The 16,157-nt window shown below is 40.0% G+C and overlaps 1 protein-coding gene across 1 annotated transcript in view; it reads left to right on the top strand.

Moving 5' to 3' along the window:
- HSPA4L (heat shock protein family A (Hsp70) member 4 like) overlaps positions 1 to 15,924 on the top strand; it is a 42,928-nt gene extending 27,004 nt beyond the window's left edge. The window contains exons 12-19 of the mRNA XM_090036573.1: positions 79 to 281; positions 6,417 to 6,518; positions 7,183 to 7,323; positions 8,637 to 8,762; positions 9,773 to 9,880; positions 11,192 to 11,311; positions 11,812 to 11,973; positions 12,579 to 15,924. Of these exons, the coding sequence (XP_089892699.1) occupies positions 79 to 281; positions 6,417 to 6,518; positions 7,183 to 7,323; positions 8,637 to 8,762; positions 9,773 to 9,880; positions 11,192 to 11,311; positions 11,812 to 11,973; positions 12,579 to 12,773 (1,157 nt within the window). The 3' untranslated portion in view covers positions 12,774 to 15,924. The remainder of the gene's footprint in view (positions 1 to 78; positions 282 to 6,416; positions 6,519 to 7,182; positions 7,324 to 8,636; positions 8,763 to 9,772; positions 9,881 to 11,191; positions 11,312 to 11,811; positions 11,974 to 12,578) is intronic.
- Positions 15,925 to 16,157: the final 233 nt, after the last annotated feature.

Raw genomic sequence — 16,157 nt, 5'->3', positions numbered from 1 at the left:
AGTTGTTGACTGGCAGAATCTTCTGTGGAATGACTGGCCTTTTAAACTTAACCTTAGATTCTTATGTTGCTTGCCTAGGGCGTTTCACTATTCAGAATGTTGGTCCCCAGCATGATGGTGACAATTCCAAAGTGAAGGTTAAAGTACGTGTCAATATCCATGGCATCTTCAGTGTGGCTAACGCATCTATCATAGAGAAGCAAAGCATAGAAGGGGACCCCAATGATGTACCCATGGACACAGAATCAACATGTAAGAATCAACGCAAAGAAGATGAACTGGTATGTAAAACTGCAAAACTTTGATCCCGAGAATTTAAATTGTAAATACCTGGCTTTACTGATAACTTCCCTATAATACTCTGTTGTCAGCTCACAGCAGTTTCCACCTCAGCTTTTCCCCTTATGGGTATACCACCCTGCATGACAACTCAAAGAGAAAGGGAGGATTGTTATGATACTGGATATATTTTGGTATCATGGTGCCATTATGCAACGGTGGACAGTAGGGCTGTGTGAAGCTTCATTCCCTGATTCGATTCAATGGAGATTTGGCGGCCGAATCGAATTGGAACTGTCCAAATCAATTTGGAAAGATTCGGATGCGGAGACAGCTTTCAGTGTTTTTTCTACATACCTCTAGGTAGCAGGGGCTCGTGAGTCCTGTGATGCTGGGGCACATGGAGTGTTCCACAGAAATACGGGGTGCTCCCCAGTGCGCATGGCAGCAGACCCAGAAGTGGACCAGAAGCACTTCCGGTCCACTTCCAGGTCCACTGGGGAGCGTGCAGAAGGGTCCCCCCATGCTCCCCTGACTCAGTGACTATTGTCTTCTGGCTCTGGGTGGCATCTGGGGTCCCCCTGCAGCTGATTGTCAAGGTGCAGGGGGGCACTCCAGCGTGCTCCCTGGCAGACCTGGAAGTGGATTGGAAGTACTTCCAGTCCTCTTCCAGGTTTGCTGCTGAGCACATGGAGGGTCCCCTACACTCCTGTGGGATGCGTCATGTGCCCCAGCATTGCAGCGATCACAAGCCGTGTGCTGGCATCTCAGGGTGCGTAGAAAAAATTTTTAAAGCTGTGTCTGTGTCTAAATCACTGATTCTTCGAATCGGCATCAAATCTTCAGATTGGGATTCAGCTGAATTGAATCAGGGACAGGTGATCTGAACCAACTAATCAAATCACTCTCCCTGGTTTGGGCCGAATCCAAATTGAATAGGGCCTGCTTTGCATGCCCCTAGTGGACAGCCCCTTACTTCTGCTATGGTTACTTGGAGAAGGTGTCCCACAAACTATTTGTGTTATCTTGAAATAACTCCTATTTCATTGTTTGCCTTTTTTGTTTTTGGCAATCTACAGTCAGCCTTTGCAAACATATCTTTTGATCCAGCGGTTCTCAGCCTTTTTATACTTAAGGCATCTCTTGATAGACTTGAGGCATCCTGTGGAATGCCAGCTCTTAGTTTTCACTTTTTTTCGACTACACAAAAATAAAAAGCAATTTGTCTGTTGGAAAGAATTCAGTAAGACCACAACAGGGGAATATGTTTTTAACACTGGATTCTGTAGGTTTATCATGTAGATCTGTTACCCTTGAAAGGATCTGCTGGGGCACCCTGGCTGAGAATCACTGATCTGTCCTCAAAAAGAGTCTCCAATGGATGCCAGGAAGCATACAATAGAGAGTTTTTATACTTTTTTCTGTATTACCTTAGACTAATTCTTCCTTTTACTGCCTTAAATCCCTATGAGTTTTCTACTGATATAATCAACTATTGGGAAAACAAACACCTCATTTGCCAACTTCATTTAATCCTCCCTGGAACTTTAGTTTTTCACAACATATATCGCTATGGCCTTCTTCATATTTTTTTACCCTTACTTTTGAACTTATTGGAGTTTAAATTCTACAGGATAAGGTTCTAACTAGTTTAGAAGGGACTTCTAACCTAAATAGTTTTGATTTCTTCCACAGTAATAATTATTATTATTATTATTATTATTATTATTTATTATTATTATTAGCTTTTGGATTATTGGGTTCTGCTTCTAATTAGATATCAGGCCACTGGTGACTAAGCTGATGATCTAAATGGCTGTATAACCACCTTACGGTACTTAAAGAAAAAGGTTGTTAATTAAAAAAAAAAATGGCACCAAAAATACTGAATTCAAAATAAATAAGTTTTAAAATGATTTAGGGGCCCTTTTTTGTCTTGTTAGGGCAATCTAAGTGCCAAACTGTCCTGCGAAACCACCCCCAGTCAGGATTGGGAGTAGCTTGTTGCAGTTGGGTATTGATGGCATTGGCTGGTGGGATAAAGAGTCAACCCCAGATCCTGCTAAACTGGCCCTGATCCCCCCCAGTCAGGATTGAGAGTAGCTTGTTGCAGTTGGGGATTGATGGCATTGGCTGGTGGGATAAAGAGTCAACCCCAGATCCTGCTAAACTGGCCCTGATTCAAGGCAGTTTGACAGGACCAAGGACGGTGGTTCTGCAGTGGACTTTGGCAGGATCAGGGTTGGGGTTGATTGGCAGGACATTTTGGCACTTGGATGGACCTAACAAGAGGAAAAAGGGCCTGTAGATCATTGCTTTGGCTCTAGATTAGGAACTACTTTTGCTACATACCATGAAACCTGCTTGCTTAGTCACTGGGATAATGCTTCACTTTTTTTCTTATCATTTAGTAAGGTCTTCAAGTGGATGAACTATGTCTGTGATGTTAAATTGTATATATGCACATTATTATGGATATGTATATTTCAAAGTTGGTATTTTTTGGTCTTGTGTTTTGAATTAACAAGGTTTTCCCGTACTAGGGAATCGAAAAAGGCACTGAATTTCAAAGCAGACATATTACAAATTGTCCATATTGTAAAGCAATACAAAAAACCCCTATCCTTTTAGCTGGGGAGTGACAATAACTTTGAAGTATCCAATAATTTAAACTATCCATGATCAAACTAAGGAGGCTTTCCTGTATATCTAGACCTGTGGTTCTCAAACTTCTTAGACCCAAGGCACCCCTCAGAAAATGCTAACTTTTACTTTCAATCTTTTTTTTTTTTTTTTTTTGACTGTGGGGAAAAATAGTTATTCTGTTGAAGAGAACCCAGAAAAACCACAACAGGTCAGCATGTTTTTGACACTGGATTCCTATTTGAAATCTCTGAGTTTATATTTTTTTTGAATCACATGTGCATGTTTGCATAGTTTCATAGTTTCATAGTAGCTAGAGTCGGAAGGGACCTAGGTAGATCATCTAGTCCGACCCCCTGCCTTGGCAGGAAAGAGCACCGGGGTCAGATGACCCTGGCAAGGTGCTCATCTAACTTCCTTTTAAAAATCCCTAGGCTAGGAGCCTGCACCACTTCCCCTGGAAGCCGGTTCCAGGCCCTAGCCGCCCTGACTGTGAAGTAGCGCCTCCTAATATCTAATCTAAACCTACCCTCCGCCAGCTTGTGACCATTATTCCTGGTCACTCCTGGCAGCGCACGGGGGAACAGGGACTCCCCCAATACCTGCTGATCCCCCCTGACCAGTTTGTAGCAGGCCACAAGGTCCCCCCTTAACCTTCTCTTGTGGAGGCTAAACAGGTTCAGGTCCCGTAGCCTCTCCTCATAAGGCCTGCCCTGCTGACCCCTGATCATACGAGTGGCCCTCCTCTGGACTCTTTCCATATCGTCCACATCCCTCTTGAAGTGTGGCGCCCAGAACTGGACGCAGTACTCCAGCTGCGCCCTGACCAGTGCCGCATAGAGGGGGAGGATCACCTCCCTGGACCTGCTCGAGATGCATCTGTGGATGCATGACAGGGTGCGGTTGGCCTTCTTGACTGCCTCCCCACACTGCCGGCCCACGTTCATCGTGGAGTCAATGACGACTCCAAGATCCTTTTCCGTCTCCGTGCTGGCAAGAGGGGAGTTCCCCAACCTGTAAGTGTGGTGCCGGTTCTTCCTCCCCATGTGCAACACCTTGCACTTATCAGTGTTAAACCCCATCCTATTCTCATCCGCCCACCGTTGCAACCTGTCAAGGTCAGCTTGTAGCCTATTGCACCCTTCTAGTGCACCCACATCCCCCCACATCTTAGTGTCATCAGCAAACTTGAACAGGGTGCTTTCTACCCCCTCATCCAAGTCACTGATGAAGATGTGTTGAACAGTGCGGGCCCGAGGACCGAGCCCTGCGGAACCCCACTGCCCACGTCCTTCCAGGTCGAGAAGAACCCATCCACTACCACCCTCTGGGTGCGGCCCTCCAACCAGTTAGCGACCCATTTGACTGTGTGGGCATCGACACCACAGTCTCCCAGCTTTTTGATGAGGGCAGGGTGAGAGACAGTGTCGAAAGCCTTCCGGAAGTCCAGAAAGACTACATCCACAGCAACCCCTGTGTCTAATGATTTGGTGACCTGATCGTAAAAGGCCACCAGGTTGGTCTGACAAGACCTGCCACTGATGAACCCATGTTGGTTGCCCCTGAGCATGCATTCCCCCGCAAGGCCCTCCTGGATGTGTGCCAGGATAATTTTTTCAAAGAGCTTACCCGGGATTGAGGTAAGACTAACTGGCCTGTAATTTCCTGGGTCCTCTTTTTTTCCCTTTTTGAAGATAGGGACCACATTGGCCCTCTTCCAGTCCTCCGGCACCTCGCCAGAGCACCACGAGTGCTCATAGAGCCGCGCCAGGGGTCCCGCAATGACCTCGGCCAGTTCCTGTAGAACCCTAGGGTGAAGATCGTCCGGACCAGCGGACTTGAACACGTCCAGCCTCTCCAGAAGTACCCTAACCATACTTAGAGCAAATATTGTGGCAGCTTGCAACACCCTTAAATGGATATTGCAGCACACTGGTTGGGAAGAGAATGTAGATTGTATTTTCTTAGACTAACGAGAATATCATTAGCGTGGCTGTTTCTGATTGTGTTATCACTGAAGTGCTCAGAAACATCCCTTGATGACCTGTTCTATAATATGTCTATGTAGTGAGATCACACTGATTGCTCTACAATTCCCTGAATCCTCCTTCTTCCTTTCCTTGAAAATGGGTGAGGTTCCTGGCAGCTCAGAAGCAGGAAATATAAATCTCAACCGCCACAAGCTTTCAGACAGACCAGCCAGATACTGGTTTAATAGATTCATAGATTCTAGGGTTGGAAGGGACCTCAGTGGGCCATCTAGTCCGACACCGCCCACCCCCCCCGGCAGGCAAGAAAAAGGGTCACCAAACCTAGGATCATGTGATCCCAGCCCGGTGCCTATCCAGTCTCCTCTTGAAGACCCCCAAGGATGGGGTGAGCACCACCTCCCTTGGAAGCCCATTCCAGATCCTAGCAATCGTGATCATGAAGAATTTTTTTCTAATGTCGTCTAAACCTACTCTCCAATAGCTTATGGCCATTGTTCCTTGTTGTTCCAGGGGGTGCCCTGGTAAACGGATCATCGCCTACTTTGTGTTGGTCTCCCCCTTATGAATTAGTACACTGCCACAAGGTCCCCTCTCAGACTTCTCTTGGAGAGGCTGAGAAGGTTAAGTAAGGTCCCTTAGCCTTTCCTCATAGGGCCTTCCCTGCAGGTCTCCAATCAGATGATTGGCTCTTCTTTGGACCCTCTCCAAATAGACTTAAGTGATGACAAATGGTTGTCTATTTCTAAGTCTTAACACTTAAAGTAAGGACTAGGTGAACTAAACATAAGCCTGTTACCCTAGACTAATTCCATTTTTTAAAAATTAAAATAACAGTATATTTTCAGCTAGACTGCCCCACTCCCAAACTTCCAGCAAGATGTCAGTAACTTTTTATAATCTTGTCTAAAAATAGCTGTAATATATTTTAAAAATTATCAAAATAATTTATGGAATGTAAGACATATTTTTTATATCATACCATGGACTTACCATGCTGTGACTTTTCATACACCTAAAAGTTCCAATAGGGGACTGATGACACGGGAAACTGGTTTCCAGAATTCTGGATTAGGCACAAGTCAGTGGAAATCTCTTGCAGTTAGATTTCATATTTGTGATGGTGTATTATATTTGACTGTAGCTCTGACTTCCAAACAGGATATGTTCCTCCTGTCAGTGTCAGTGTTGTGCATCTAGAATGGAACTAGCCATACATCACATACTGTCTTTAAAATAGACTATGTAGCAAGTAGTGTACCTGCTATAACTGTCACAAGGCATATCAAACACCAGTCTGATAACTACCAGTTTCAGAATACTTTCACCTATGAACTTTGTAGGCTTTTCTGAAATTAAATAAAGGAGATAGCTGTATCAATGCATGGGACTTGCATTATGAGTCTTTTAAGAATATCCCTTAATGAATTCTTGATTATAGTAGTTATCTGCAGTTGAAAAATGTCTTGCAGCACAGCTTGTTTCAGTGATTAAACTTCTTTTTAGGATAACATGCAGATTGACCAAGAGGAAGGCAATCACAAAAACCAGGCTGACCAGCAGAACCAGGCAGAGGAAGAAACTGAACAAGCAGGGGCTGAAACAAAGGTTTGTATCAAGGGAAATGGAAAGTGAAGGCTAGTGCACAGGCAAAAACCTATGTAGCCATCACTTCTCCCTGCCCCACTTTTTTATTGACCACTTACTTTTTCTTATTACACCAGTTACAAAGGCAAGCTTGGAAAAGAACAAAACTAAGTAATTGTACCAATATGGTATAGTTAAAAATAATAATTTTTCAGCTCTTTCACTGTATCAGAAGTGGTAACTTGTATTAAACTGCAGAAACAAGTTTATTTAAATATTACAGTATAGGGACATGCCAGAGCAAGTTTTATACTGCTAATTTAAAATATGAGCTGAGTTCCCACAAGTACTGTGTGATATTGACAGCTGCAAGCCAGAGAATTGTTGAATTTTTTTTGAATCCCAGTTGTAGTATTTATCTCATTATTTTTAATTTAAAGTTTGTTACTGATATTCTTCTTTTCCAGCAGGCAGGGTTTTAAATAGATATCAGTGATAAGCTAGTACAAAGCTAATGTAGCAGTCTCTGAACAGTAGAAACATTTGACATACTCATTTAAATGTGATAGATTCTTGGCTGTTCATTTTATCAGGCTCTCTTTTTAAATGATATGTACAGATCCAATTATAACAAACTAGACAGCATTTGCAGCCTTTCTATTAAAGTAAGCCTTTTTTTCTGCAGACAGCATCAGGAGACAAACATGATAATCCAGCACAGACAGCTAAAGCTAAAGCAAAGGTCAAGAGCATTGATTTACCTATACAGGCTAGTCTGTATAGACAATTGGGACAGGATATTATTAATAGCTACATAGAAAATGAGGTAAGTACATTGTACCTTAAGTTGACTATTATTAATTGCATTCAGATTTCTGCAGTGAATTCCCCCTGTCTAAAAACAGTTGCATCCATAACCTGTTTTTTCTATTAATTAAATTATTTTAGATTTAGGCAACTTTAAAATCACTATAACCTCATTTATTATTCAAATAAAAATTAACTACTCAAAAAATGAATCAGTGCCATTACAGATTTGTTTAAAGCTTTTGTGTTTTCAAGGGCCATATATTCTTGCCAATAATTATTCAAAATGGGGAGTACCAGGATGTAAGTAGTGTCTTCCTTCTTCTGTTGTTCATTAATTGACTTCTAGTGGTTATTACATAGCCATGTAAATCCTTGAGCCATTTTGCTGGGCATTCCACAGCCGGCCCAGGCTCTGGGTAACTGCCACAGAGCTCAGGCTGCTTGCAGCAGGTGGCTGGGTAGCTGCAAGCCCTGTTGTAAGTAGCCTGGGCTCTGGCTGGCAGCAGCTACCCTGAGCTCAGGCCAGCTACAGCTGCAAGGCCACAAACAACTGCACTGAGCTTAGAAGGCCTGGAGGGGCCTGGCCAGGAGACTGCAAACAGCTGTACCAGGCTCTAGTTGTCCTCTGTGGCAGTGGCTGCATGCACATCTCCAGGTGGATGGTGGGGTGGGACCATGTTTGTGCTGCCTCAGGCCCCTGCCCCACTGTCCACCTGAAGGCACACATGTACCTGCTGTTGCCACAGTCCAGCTGGGGCTCTGGAGCCTGGTACAGCTATATGGAGTCTCCCAGCTGCAAACAGCTGGCCTGCAGATGCCTAGCCACAGCAGGCTGAAAAAAGCTGCAGCAGGCTCCAGACCCCAGGCACTGGCTTCCTGCCAGTGGTAACTACACGCATGCCTTGGGGTGTAGGGCGGAGAAAGGGTCAGGGCAGCGCAACTCCGGCCCCTCCTCTGCCATCCACTCGGAGACGTGCACACAGCTGCCACCAGCAACAGGAATTGGGCCCCTTGCAGCCCCCCTGCAGTCTGCCCCTGGCACTCCCAAGTTGAAGCGTGGGTCAGGGTTAGGGATGTGTTTGGTAGTTCAGCCAAACAGGTTGCCAACCCCAGTTTTAGAATGTTTTCAAAAACGCTACAAACTGCAATTAAACTGAAACTGCGTTCATAGATGCCTATATTTAAAAAATAAATAAAAAAAAAAAGGTGGGGTGGAGAAATATTCACAGATGATATTTCCTCCAGTGTAATAAAAGTATAATAATTATATTTTAAATATGACCGCTTTACTATGCATAAGACTTAACCTAGCCTTTCTATCCTTTTTAGGGGAAGATGATGATGCAAGATAAGCTAGAAAAAGAAAGAAATGATGCCAAGAATGCTGTTGAAGAATATGTGTATGATTTTAGGGACAAGCTGTGTGGAGTCTTCGAAAAATTCATCACTGAAGAAGTAAGAGCCTAGATGTGCCTTTTTAACTAAATCTGTATTGAACACTAGTGTCTGTGGGAGATGCAGAAGTACTGCTACTTAATGACTGTTTCAGATTAATTTCTTGCATTAGCCTTTAGATCACTGATATGTTGTCCAGTTCAGTAAATTATTTGATCCTCTCTTGACAAATAGAAATAGTCCAGCTAAGAAAAAATTTCCAGAGGGCTAAAACTAAGGTATCAGGGCTGGAGTCCAAATATATTATCAGGATCAGTGTTTCTTTGTCTCTCCTTGATTTCCAGCTACTCTCTCTGCCAGGGTAGAAAGGCACTGTGGGCTGAATCTGGCTAGTGGTTCAGATGGAATAGCACTGCAGGCTAGATTTTGACACATCTGGATTTTTAAGCCATTCCCTTGGAAACAACACTTAAAGTGCTTCTTGACTTAGTGTGGCTACTGTCCAGTAGCTAATTACACAAGTTGTCTATAACTCCCAGGCCAGCTATTTGGACTAATCTTTTAATATCTGTTGTTTGGTAAAGCCTGTTCCATTTGTTACTTAGTTATGTAACAGCCAACCCCATGAACTCTGTATTGTGCTGTAAAGAAACTCCTTGAGGCACAAAAACCCTTTAAGGTATAAAGTAAATGGGATTTAAGGCTTGCTTTCCCTACCAAATAAAAGCGCAAGTATCTAATTTTTGGAGGAAGACATATGAAACCAAATGTTGCTGGCCTGCGTTTTGTTATAACCATATTGTTGGAAAGCCCGTATTCTACAGTTGAAGGCTGTTAGCTGCATAATTATCTGTAGTCTAAATTCTTGCTGATCTCTTTTAAAATTAAGTCTATGTATGCTGTCAAGAGATTTTGATAGTTTTCTTATACACCAAGAATAAGTGATCACTAGAAATGAAAAAATTAGCCTCAGAGTTGCAAAATGAATATAAGTGTTGCATAAGGCACATACTTACTCTGCTAGCTCCATAGAGTGGTCTTCTCTGAACTATTCCTCACTTGTTTTTTAGGATTCAAACAGACTAACCTTAATGCTCGAAGATACAGAAAGCTGGCTTTATGAAGATGGAGAAGACCAACCAAAACAAGTGTATATGGATAAACTTCAGGAATTAAAAGTAAGATTTTCTTTTTCTAGAATATAATGTAAAAAACAGCTTGATTACTAATGGTGAAACGGTATGTATATTAACTATAGCAGACTTGCTAACACTATTAGTGACTGAAAGTCTTGATGAGATCTTGAACTAGATGCTCACTATTTGCATCTGAATGGTTCCTGTAGTCATGCACAAAGGACAAGACTAAAATATTGAGTCTAGATTTAGCAGCTGTCTAATGCTAGTTCTAGCTGTATTTGAAAAGTGTTTTGTTCCTTGATTGTCAGGTCACTTTGCCACTTGTTGTAACAGTAAATCAGGGCAAGGTTTTTGCCACAGGAATACTGCTTTCTATGAATTATTGGATGGAATGTATGTTTTAAAAGGTTTTCTCAAAAACAAGGATTTCATTATTTATGTTTGAATCGATAATGCCTTGTTTTCAGATGTCAGCCTTTTAATTACTTAAGAGTAAAGGGCTATAATTGAAATCTTAACTAATGGTGCCAGCGGGGGTAGAAACCTCTGTATTTCTAACACTAAGCAAATTGTGTAACTTTCATAAAAATAAAACTAAGTACTTAACTCATGGAAGTCTTACAGGCAGATAGTGAATTCTGAGAAATGCCTGTGGCATTGAGTTTGTGTTGCATTTACTAGGAAACCAGATAGAAGTAGTGTGTGGCTGTTGTGTCTCAACTGGAAAAATCAAGACCTTTTAATGTAACCTCTTTAAATGATGTGTGTGTTTAATGAAAAAAAGAAAAGAGAATCTGTAAAAAAATAAAAAAAATAAAAAATTGGCTTTACAGCTGCTGGTCACAAACCAAGGTGTTGCAGAAATAGCTACTTGAAATAAGCTAAAAATCATATCAGGTGCCCCCAATGAAGTTTGACAAGTTTCTTATGTCTGTCTACCTGTTGACAAATGGTTTTGTTGGAGATGGGCTGGATAAATATCTTGTAGCAAGGGTGAATGTAGTTAAGATGCCATCTTGCACTGAGTAAGTGACAAATAGGGAAAACATCTTAATTCATCATAGGCTTCAGAGTTTTTCAGAACTTAGTTTTCCCCAATTTTTGAAGAAGGTAGGGCATGGTGGCACGGTCGAAATCAAGTGGTTCAGAGAAGCATGAGCTTCTGGAGGCAATAAACATTTTGTTAGATGCTAGCAGATGATGAAGTAGGTTATTGCCTATGAAAGCTCGTCTCTCCGAGTTAGGGCAGGGTGGCACCTGAGAAACTACCTCTAGTCTGAATTCAGACTAACACAGCTAACCACCTTCCCAGTTTGTGAAGTATTTGTGTAAGATCTTTTTGTTTTACAGAAATTTGGTCAGCCTATTCAGGAAAGGTACATGGAACATGAAGAGAGACCAAAAGCTTTAAATGAATTGGGAAAGAAGATCCAACTTCTTATGAAAGCAGTAGAGGCATTCAAAAATAAGGTAGAAAAACCCTATTTGCAAGATGGGGATACCTTTTAAATGCTCTTAACTAAGTGTAAAATATCCAGTGGCCATTAAGTCCTTTGAAAATGGCACTTGAGTCCATCATACAAGTGCCTTTAAAAATACTGCTCTTTAGCCTTATAAAAAGTTTTTCCTTGTGTAATAACATTTTGCTCTTGTTTAATACAGTCTTATACCATTTTGAATTAAAATAAATGCATTATTCCAGGAATCCAGGCTCTGTAACCACTTTTATGAAATCTCATTTAATTTTTTCCTTGTAAAGATCAGAGTTGGCTTAAACTAATACAAATTGTTGGTCCCTTCTCAATCATAAAGAAATCAAATGTAAGGTATATGTATACCTTAAAAACTGCTTGCCCTTGATTTATCACACAAACTACGGCAGTGTTGTCTGTTACAGATGGAATTCTTATGTGGGTTAGTGCCATTAATTCACTGTGCTGTTTCTTTTCTAAAAAAATGTTTTTCTTCAGGATGAAAAATATGATCACTTGGATCCTGCCGAGATTGAAAAAGTTGAAAAATGCATCAGTGATGCTATGAGTTGGTTGAACACCAAGATGAATGCTCAAAACAAACTAGGTCCAACTCAGGACCCAGTTGTAAAAGTTGCAGAAATACTAGGAAAATCAAAGGTAAAGACGCATAACAATATGTACAAAATCCTTAATATAACTTGGAAACAAATATTTATATCAGTCATGTTCTGAAGAGAATACAGACCTGGGCTGAAGCCTAACAAGGTAGGGGATAGGTAGCCTGGCTATTTCTTTCATGCAGCTAGCAAACCCTTTTCCTTGTGTTAGTGTAAAATCTGCAGGAATTTTTCACTTTTGTGGAAAGACATAATGGGGGAAATGGAGAGCGTGTGTGTTCACATGCATATTTTCCTTTTTATGATGTTCTATTAAATATTTCTGAATTGCCTTCACTGTTACACATCTCAAATTACTGTAGTCACTTCACTGAGTCATCTGTTCTAGAAAACTGATGGCTAGACTAAATGAAATCAGTCCAGAGTGTTTCAGCAAATGAAAATTGGGCAATAAACTTGCATTGCAAAGGCTTCAAGTAGAATTAGACACTGCAATAGTGAAAAGAAACTCCATCTGAAGCCTCTCATAGAAAAATGTTGAAATGTCTCTAGCAAGACTAAATTTGAACAAGGAGTTCAAGTTTAGTCTGTTTCTCTACCAAGGCAGACTACTAATTTTTATTTTCTTAATTTTTGTAAAATTAGGAATTGGATAGTTTCTGTAACCCTATTGTATACAAACCCAAACCGAAGGTGGAGCCTCCTTCTGAAGGCCAAGCAAAAGCTAATGGTGAACACAATGGACCAGTGAATGGGCAGAGTGGTGCTGAAACAAAACCGGATCCAGCAAAGGACAATTTTCAGCCGACCAAACCATCTGGGGAAATGGAAGTGGACTAAATTTTACATTTCTCTTTCACTTAATTAAAATAGTGCAAGTAACCAGAGGGTCCATTCTTCTTTTGTCTGTTAACCTTACAGATGCTCAGTTATTCTTAGCCAATTTTCTGTCATTTGTTCTTGCAGTAGTTTTGAAAGTGTTTTATATTGATTACACCTCCAATGTTCATTTCCATTGATGCTGCTTATGTGGGGCTTTAGCTGAATGTAGATTGTATGTCAGTTTAAGCTTTCCCAATATATTTTATATCAAACATACAGAATTGATATATATGGCAACGATCTACCTTATTTAAAGCTTTTATTGTGGATAAACCTCAGCTCCTTTATTCAGGAAAGGACACTGTATTGCACTATTGATGCTGAAGTGTAGATCTAATTGCATCTTTATTTTGGAAAAATATTGGAATTGAAGTGGCATAAACATTGTCACTTAAAGCACTGACCTTTTTCTAGTTATTGTACTGTTATAATTTAAATATTAAATTAGAGTTTAGCTGGCATACTAGTCTGTCTTGTTGATGTACCATGAGAACTGTTCAGTCTTTCTATAAACAAAGCATATAAAATTAGAAAATATTTCTTAATTTTTAGACTCTTATCACAAACATAATTTTAGTTGTAATCAATACTAGTCAAATGGCTTTGCCATTTGCTAAAATTCAAACTAATGGTTTCTTCACACTTGTCTTGTACATAACATGCCTGTTCTCATGATAAACTGCTGCGAAAGTTACTGTAGTACGAGAAGGTAAAGTTTTTGAGGACTGTTTAGATGGGTCTCCCTTCCAAACGTCTCTTTATTGCACGTTCCTCCTGATTTTACTGGCTTGTTTCATACTGAATGAAACCTAAACTTGTTTCTTATCAACCAACACACCTTTCACACTTTCAGCAGAGAAATTATGAAAATAGAATATGGGAACAAACTGGCCTTCAGTTTACCTAATACTGAGGTCAGGTTTAAAGTTTATGGTTTGGGATTTGAAACCTTTTTAAACAGGCAAAGACTCCACACAAACTGTACAAGTGCTGTAGCTTCTGGCATATCCTATCGGCTGTACAAGTAATGAGGTAACATGACATGCTACAAAATACCTGTTTGACATAAAAGCAAGGTATGTAAATGTACTTAACTAGTCAAACTACCCCCTTGTCATATACTAGTAAAAGGCAAATGTGAGAGGATGACTATTTAAAAAAAAAATGCAAACAATATGGAATCAAACAAAACACTTGTAATAATGAGAGAAACCGTGCCTGTTAAATTAGGGCAATCAATTCTTTAGCTTTGAAAGTTTGTTCTCTAGACTTTAGTAAATAGATCTCTTATATTAAATTCCTAACTTAGTTTCAAAAGTATTGTAAGTGAAAATAGAAGTAATATGTTTTTTATCAACACTTGAATCCGTCCCCTTAAATTGTTAAAATTCCAGCTGTAACTTGGGTCCAGTTCGTGACGTTACTACGTAGTCACTGCTGTTTGTGGTAGTTAAATGTTCATGGAACCTGAGGTTTATGTAGCACTTCCTAAACCAGTACCAGTAGAAGGAGTTTTCCATAAGGAGCATTAAATTCTCTGGACTTCCAAATCCTTGCTGTCTCAGTACTGAGCTGCCTCTACGCAGAGAGGTTGTAATTCCATTAACGACTAAGATCAGACATGTGTTACTTTGACCCAACTCTTTGCCACCTCATCCCATTGTTTCATCCTGAATTCCAAAAATTAAATTATGGCACTTTTTATTCTGCCAGTTGTTGTGGATTGGCTACTGGCAAAGATGTAAATGAATGTCATGGCTGCAGTTCTAATTTCCTAGTTCTTACATTCCTTGGGATAATGAATTATGGACACCAAGATTTGCTATACTATGTAACTGAGTGTAGTTCTCTTTCAGGGGAACTAAAAATCCTATAAATATTGACTCTGCTCAGACTAAATGTTGAACAGAGCAAAAGAACAATCTCCAAGCTAAAAAATATTAATATGTATACCATCTGCTAAATTTGGATCCGTAATAAATGTTGATAAATTCAGCTTTTTGTATTCTGTTACATAGCTTGTGTTTCAGAGATGCACACGTCTTGTTTGTTAAAAACAGGTAATACTAACAGAACTGAATCATGTAAATATTTTATGAAGGGTAACTGACCCAGACTTAGAAGTGGAACATAACATCATTAAAGGGGGATGGTAATAGATTTTGTTAACTATCTTGGACTTTGGTCATGAAGCTCTAGACAGCAAAATATTTTCCCAATCATTTTGCTGAGGAAAGAATTTTATATAGTAGAAAATAAAGGCTAGTTCTGGTTATGAAAGAGCTACCATCCTTCTTGCTTTCAAGACGGCAAATCTTTGACTGCATAGACACTCCAGTCCTGTACTTTAAAAAAATAAATAAATAAAAAATCCAGCATGGTCTTAATACAATACTAGTGACAGCAGTTTGTGCATTCCAAATTGCCGGTGAGAAAGTATTCATAAATCACAAACTGGTTATTGCTGTTAACGTTTATTACCTGATATATCACTACATTTTAATTTTGATTATAGTAATAAAATTAATCAGGGAAATAAATTCACTTAAAAAAATGCCTACTGTAAGAGTAGTCCTGGGTGGTTTCTGCCTTAGCCATAAATATTTGATAAAATGCTGAACATTATAGCATTAAAATTGGACACAGATTTTATGCAAAAAAAATAAAGGCTGAATTATCTAAGGACAACTTAAACATGTGAAGAGTTGCATTCAAAACTTAGACATTTTCCAAATTCAGTGATAAGCAGAATGTTCAAATACTTTTTCCTGTCAGTTTAATGTAACAGTCTGGCCCTCAGTGTCGGTCTGTGCTGATAAAGCTTCTAAACCAATTCTATAAATACAGTTTTAGTTTTTGCCCGTAAAATCATTATTCCCTTCGATACTGATAATGTTTAACTAATGTTGCTGAGACTAGTCTTAAAACAAAAATCTCTTTCTTTCAGGATTTCTTTGCACTTGTACTTGAACATGCTTATTGTACCTAACAAGAACAGAGCTTTCTTGTCATAGACAATGTGGTACATCATTAGGGTGGTGGGTTTTTTTGAATGAACAGTTACATTTGTTAATTTACATTCTAATATTAAAGACACAAATGCAGAAGGGTGATGACCACCTTGTATTTTTTTATTCTTCCAGGTATGCATCTGATCTCTTCTTAAAAAAACTTGAGTGCTTCATTTGAGGGAAGAGGCAGATGTAGCTACCTATGAATGGTATGATTTTTCTAGATTCAGTGAAAGCTAACTTTTTCACTGTTGCGGCCTTCAGTGGTCAAGGTCTTGGTTAAAGAGCTTTGGGTATTAAGTTAGGTATATACAATAATAACTTAGTTTTC

Source organism: Crocodylus siamensis, chromosome 2 (genome assembly GCF_052110815.1).
Source record: "Crocodylus siamensis isolate JL-2025a chromosome 2, ASM5211081v1, whole genome shotgun sequence".
NCBI classification, from domain to species: domain Eukaryota; kingdom Metazoa; phylum Chordata; order Crocodylia; family Crocodylidae; genus Crocodylus; species Crocodylus siamensis.
This window is presented reverse-complemented; position numbering and strand designations above follow the sequence as displayed.